Source organism: Mastomys coucha, unplaced genomic scaffold (assembly GCF_008632895.1).
Source record: "Mastomys coucha isolate ucsf_1 unplaced genomic scaffold, UCSF_Mcou_1 pScaffold3, whole genome shotgun sequence".
Lineage (NCBI taxonomy): Eukaryota > Metazoa > Chordata > Mammalia > Rodentia > Muridae > Mastomys > Mastomys coucha.
Window position 1 is genome coordinate 49649844 of NW_022196909.1, and position 6126 is coordinate 49655969.

Consider the following 6126-nt stretch of genomic DNA (forward strand, 5'->3'; position numbering starts at 1 on the left):
GCACATGCTACAATTACATGGGGTTTATACCTTGCCCAGCTAATTGACTCATTCTCCACGGAGGTGGAGATTGAATTGAGGGCCTCAGGCATACTAAGCAAGCAGTCTCCACTGACCTGCACTACCCAGCTCTCAAAGGATGACATCGCTAAAATGAAGAGCTGCGAGATCAAAAGGCTTTAGAGGAAAGCAGCTCTTTCTCCTACATTCTGCCTACTTATTTAAGCCATGGGCGTGGTAAGTGGTCCGCTATGTCACCAGGCCTACTGCCTGGAAAGCCAGATGGGGGTTGTGGGGATAAAGTGGGTGGGTGAGGTGGCACGTGCTCCTAATCCCACCACTGGGGAGGTAGGTACAGGAGCTGGACAGAGAGCAACCTTGTCTAGTCACTTCCAGCCCAGCTAGGGCTACTGTCTCTCTGTTTCTGCCTCTCTCTCTCTCACACACACACAGTCACAACCCCTGACCCTCCTCAAAAAAGAAAGAGGACAGGCAGACACGGTGCCTGGTCACAAGTGTACAATTTCAGCTATCAGGTTCAGGAGTATGGTCTGGAAATGGCAAGTTCAAAGCCAGGCTGAGCTACAAAGAAAGCGTAAATAGAGCCTGGGAAACCCTGTGAGAGGTCTCGAAAAGTAATAAAGAAGCCAGGTCTGGGAAAGGCATATGGGTCAAAGGTTGAGGCCAGCCTTTTTAAAAACAGGGGCTCAGTGACCTGGGAATGAGCTCAACCCTCTAGAGCAGTGGCTCTCAAACTTCCTAATGGTTCCATCCTTACATTCCTCCTGTTGTGGTGACCCCCAACCATGAGAAATAATTTGTGTTCCTACTTCATTAAGATAATTTTAGCCAGGCAGTAGTGGCACAGGCCTTCAATCCCAGCCCTTGGGAGGCGGAGGAAGGCAAATTTCCTAGTTTATGTGCAGGCCAACCTGGTCTACAAGGTGAGTTCCAGGACAGCCAGGGCTACAGAGAAATCCTGTCCTCAAAACCCAGACAATAACCCCTGTAATTTGCAACGTCTTAGGCAACGCTTGTGAAAGGGTCATTTGACTCCAGTGGGGGTCTCAGACCATAGATCAGGAAATGCTGTCCCAGGATTCAAACCCTGGAGGGTAAGGGACAGCTGAGTTCTCATAGCACCATGAGTCCCTCTTCCACTGACCCCAAACTACAGCACCATACTACACTTCCCATGAATGAGCCCAACCCTCAAAACAAAGACCTGTACTTGCTGCATAACGGCACGGAAAATCCACACTTCTACCAAACACACCCAAATCCCTTTTCCAGTCATCACCAAATTAAGAAACCTGAGGAAGCCGGGAATCCATTACCCCTCACAACATACAAACCGACAAAACATACTTGTAACGCTTTATTTTGAATAGTTAAGCCATAAAAGTTTTTTTTCTTAGTTTGTAGTGATGCAAAGGAAAAATGTACACAGAGTGGCAGTACAGACTTGACCGCAGGAAGAAACACCATCTTTAAGCTACTTAGATTAACTGCAAAGAACATACTTAACATACCACAAAACCTTAACAAGAACAAGTAGATAAAGTTTTAAGTACAAAAGAGTAAAGTTACATAGTGCACGGTGAGAAGTAGTTTCTGAAAGACAGTTTGTCTTAGAGATGACCACCCCAAAAGGGAAATGGGCAGCAACACTGTGTCTTCCCAGGCCACTGGAACACTGATAACAAAAATCCCCAAAATCCTTTAGACTTATGCCTCATTAGCTAGAAAACAGATGTCCCTGGTACAGTGCACAGAGCAGCTCGAAACGTTGAATATAAAAACCATAAACATACAAAATTTAACAGTCAATCACCTAGCTTATGATTAACAGTCAATCAACTAGCTTATGAAAGACCGGAACTTTCAGCGTTCAGAGAGAAGGGCTATATAAACTTAACAGTAATTGTTGCACCAGCAGTGATCAAGTGCCACAAGTCCGCCTGCTAGACTCCACCCGGAGAGGAGAGCCAGGAGCGGCCTCTAATCCACCTCCTCGATGGTGGGCCCTGACCCAGAGCCTCCCTTGGGCGCCTGCGCCCCGAAGCCCCCAGCCCCGGAAGCCCCCGCACCCTGGTACAGCCCGCTGATGATGGGGCTGCACACCCGCTCCAGCTCCTCCCGCTTGTGCACGAACTCCTCCTTCTCGGCCAGCGTGTTGGAGTCCAGCCAGGAGATGACCTCCTGGCACTTGTCCAGCACCTTCTTCTTGTCAGCCTCGCTGATCTTGCCCTTGAGACCCTCGTCCTCCACGGCGCTCTTCATGTTGAAGGCGTAGGACTCGAGCGCGTTCTTGGCAGCCACCCTCTCGCGCTGCACCTCGTCCTCGGCCTTGTAGCGCTCGGCCTCCTGCACCATGCGCTCGATCTCCTCCTTGCTCAGGCGGCCCTTGTCGTTGGTGATGGTGATCTTGTTGGCCTTGCCGGTGCTCTTGTCGGTGGCCGTGACGTTCAGGATGCCGTTGGCGTCGATGTCGAAGGTCACCTCGATCTGGGGCACGCCCCTGGGCGCCGGCGGGATGCCGCTCAGCTCGAAGCGCCCCAGCAGGTTGTTGTCGCGCGTCATGGCCCTCTCGCCCTCGTACACCTGGATCAGCACCCCGGGCTGGTTGTCCGAGTAGGTGGTGAAGGTCTGCGTCTGCTTGGTGGGGATGGTGGAGTTGCGCTTGATGAGCGCCGTCATCACGCCGCCCGCCGTCTCCAGACCCAGCGACAGCGGCGCCACGTCCAGCAGCAGCAGGTCCTGCACGTTCTCAGACTTGTCCCCCATCAGGATGGCCGCCTGCACCGCCGCCCCGTAGGCCACCGCCTCGTCCGGGTTGATGCTCTTGTTCAGGTCGCGCCCGTTGAAGAAGTCCTGCAGCAGCTTCTGCACCTTGGGGATGCGCGTCGAGCCGCCCACCAGCACCAGGTCGTGGATCTGCGCCTTGTCCATCTTGGCGTCGCGCAGGGCCTTCTCCACGGGCTCCAGCGTGCCGCGGAACAGGTCCGAGCACAGCTCCTCGAACCGCGCCCGCGTGATGGACGTGTAGAAGTCGATGCCCTCGTACAGAGAGTCGATCTCCAGGCTGGCCTGCGTGCTGGACGACAGCGTCCTCTTGGCCCTCTCGCACGCCGTGCGCAGCCGCCGCACCGCGCGCTTGTTCTGGCTGATGTCCTTCTTGTGCTTCCTCTTGAACTCCTCCACGAAGTGGCTCACCAGCCGGTTGTCGAAGTCCTCCCCGCCCAGGTGCGTGTCGCCCGCCGTGGCCTTCACCTCGAAGATGCCGTCGTCGATCGTCAGGATGGACACGTCGAACGTGCCGCCCCCCAGGTCGAAGATGAGCACGTTGCGCTCGCCCTTGCCCGACCGGTCCAGCCCGTAGGCGATGGCGGCCGCCGTGGGCTCGTTGATGATCCGCAGCACGTTCAGACCCGCGATCACGCCCGCGTCCTTCGTGGCCTGCCGCTGGGAGTCGTTGAAGTAGGCGGGCACCGTGATCACCGCGTTGGTCACCGGGTGGCCCAGGTACGCCTCGGCGATCTCCTTCATCTTCGTCAGCACCATGGACGAGATCTCCTCCGGGAAGAACGAGCGGCTCTCGCCCTTGTAGTTCACCTGCACCTTGGGCTTGTCGCCGTCGTTCACCACCTGGAAGGGCCAGTGCTTCATGTCCGACTGCACCACCGCGTCGCCGAACTTGCGGCCGATCAGCCGCTTCGCGTCGAACACGGTGTTCTGCGGGTTCAGCGCCACCTGGTTCTTGGCGGCGTCCCCGATGAGCCGCTCGGTGTCGGTGAAGGCCACGTAGCTGGGGGTCGTGCGGTTGCCCTGGTCGTTGGCGATGATCTCCACCTTGCCGTGCTGGAACACGCCCACGCACGAGTAGGTGGTGCCCAGGTCGATGCCGATCGCCGTGTTCTTGGCCATGGCGCCGCGCTCTGCTTCTGGAAGGCTGCGCTCCGCGGCGGGGATGCTCTGAGGAAGGCTGCGCTCCGCGGCGGGGATGCTCTGGGGAAGGCTGCGCTCCGCGGTGGGGATGCTCTGAGGAAGGCTGCGCTCCGCGGCGGGGATGCTCTGAGGAAGGCTGCGCTCCGCGGCGGGGATGCTCTGAGGAAGGCTGCGCTCCGCGGTGGGGATGCTCTGAGGAAGGCTGCGCTCCGCGGTGGGGATGCTCTAGGGAAGGCTGGTCTTGGGCGAGGGTCGGGAACGCGCTGCTGTTTCTTTTTCGCTGGTCTTCGCTTCTCTCCGAGTGGAACCAGAGACTGGTTCTGGCTGAGTAGTTGACAGCGTCTGGCGCTGTGAGCGCCGCCCTGCGCCTTTAAGGAGTCTCCTCCGGCCCCGCCCACTCTCTCCTGGGCCAATCAGGAGCCGGAGGAGGCCTTGGGGGGGGCCAGGAATCTTCCAGCAGTTTCGAGTCTGGCTGGGCTTCCCCGCCTCCCTTGAGTCACCCGCACTGTGGGTTCCGCCCCGGTCCAGAACTCTCCAGACAGTTCTGGGGTTCGCTGGAGAGGACGGGTTTCTGACGGGGAGGGTGGCGGGAAGTGCTGGTGCCGCCTGTGACACTGTTGCCGTGGCGACGCAACTTAGTGGTCTCTGTGGGTGAAGCTGTTAAGGGTGAGCTCCTGATGGTGCTAAGCGGTGAGAGACGCGCGGGACTCCGACCAGGGAGTGAGTTTAGGATGTACAAACCCTTCCTACAGGATGGCGGACACAGAAAGTTTCTCAAGAGAGGCGGGATAATGCCTGGTTTAAAAGTCTGTGATTGGGTACTGGCTTGAGTGACAGTGCGTGGGGAGGGAGGCCGCCTGTGGAATGCTTGCCTGTCTGTGCCTCTTCCCTTCCCCTCCGTTTTAAGTTTGAATAGGGAAAGAGAAGAGATCTTGCAGTATAGTTTGCTTTGCTGTCTTTACATCACCGTTAATGGACAAGTATGCCGTTCATCGCCTATGGCGTTCTCAAGGTTTTCAAAAGAAAATCTGCGTGTAAACACTTGATTCTGATGTTAGGAGGACCTGTAACCCAAAAAAGGAAAGTGTCCCGAGACGGGGAGAGCAGGGCTTAATCGACTGTGCCAGGCTGCAGCCACTCCCTTTGCCTCAGGCTGCAGCCTGGCATTAGTTAAGAAAAAACTTTCCATAGACCGAAGCGAGTCCAAGGCCAGCCTAGGTTACAGAGGGACCCTCTCTCAAAAGATTAAATAAAAATAGCTCCTTGTCAGGCACTGCTCTAGGCTCTATGCTTTACTATATCATAAGGTCATAACTTAGAGTTCCTCGGTTCTTCTGCCGACCCTGTCAGTTCACCTCGTTTAGAGGGAGAGAGGATGTGTTTTGTCCTCTGATAAGCATCTCAACTCACAGTGGGGTTAAAATGAACTTTTGAGTGAGACTCTAAGCAGTGGTGTTGGGACCCGCCTACTGATTTACCCCGTTAGCTTTTTGTCCTAGACATCACCTTTCTGTGCCTCATCTACCCCTCTCCCTTTAAATTATAAATTTAATTATAAATACATTTAGCTGTCAGTGTTGTCCTTTTTTCTCTTTCCCTGCCCCTCCTTCCTCCTCCTGTGTAGGAATTAAAGACCCCCTAATTAGATGCCTTGAAATAGGGGTATGAGGTTACTGGGTGTGGTGGCCCACCTCTGTAATCTTCATGCTTAGAAAGGGCACGAAGAAGGACAAAGAATTTGAAGCTAGCCTAAGCTACATTAGAGCCTGTTTTCAGAGAGAGAGAGAGAGAGAGAGAGAGAGAGAGAGAGAGAGAGCTCAGATTAGAGTCTTAGTTCTAAGATAACAATCCATGGCAGGGAGAGACTCTTAATTCACACACACACATCTTTTGGTTTTGTTTATTTTCCTTTTAAACTCTTTCTTTCTTTCTCTCTTTCTTTTTTTCTTTCTTTCTTTCTTTTTGAAATAGGGTCTCATGTAGCCCAGGCTGGCCTTGAACTTACTGTGTAGCTAAGACTGGCCTTAAATTCTTGCTCGTCCAGCCTTGACACCCAAGTGCTGGAATTTCAGACACACACAAGCACCTCAAGCTACACACACAGGCCCCTGAGTGTGTCAATTGGAGGAGGCAGTTTCTGGAGGGAACCCTGCTTTTAAAAACAACTCCATTGCCGCC

At 54.6% G+C, this 6126-nt stretch overlaps 1 protein-coding gene across 1 annotated transcript; it reads right to left on the bottom strand.

The window, feature by feature from the left end:
- Nucleotides 1–1365: 1365 nt before the first annotated feature.
- Nucleotides 1366–4310, bottom strand: LOC116075039 (heat shock 70 kDa protein 1A). Its single transcript, XM_031347977.1, has one exon. It carries the CDS (start codon nt 3925–3927, stop codon nt 2002–2004), a length of 1926 nt encoding a protein of 641 aa, XP_031203837.1. The 5' UTR covers nt 3928–4310; the 3' UTR covers nt 1366–2001.
- Nucleotides 4311–6126: the final 1816 nt, after the last annotated feature.

Excerpts from the sequence above, each read along its gene's own strand:
- LOC116075039 (XM_031347977.1), bottom strand. The coding sequence starts at position 3,927 with ATGGCCAAGAACACGGCGATCGGCATCGACCTGGGCACCACCTACTCG.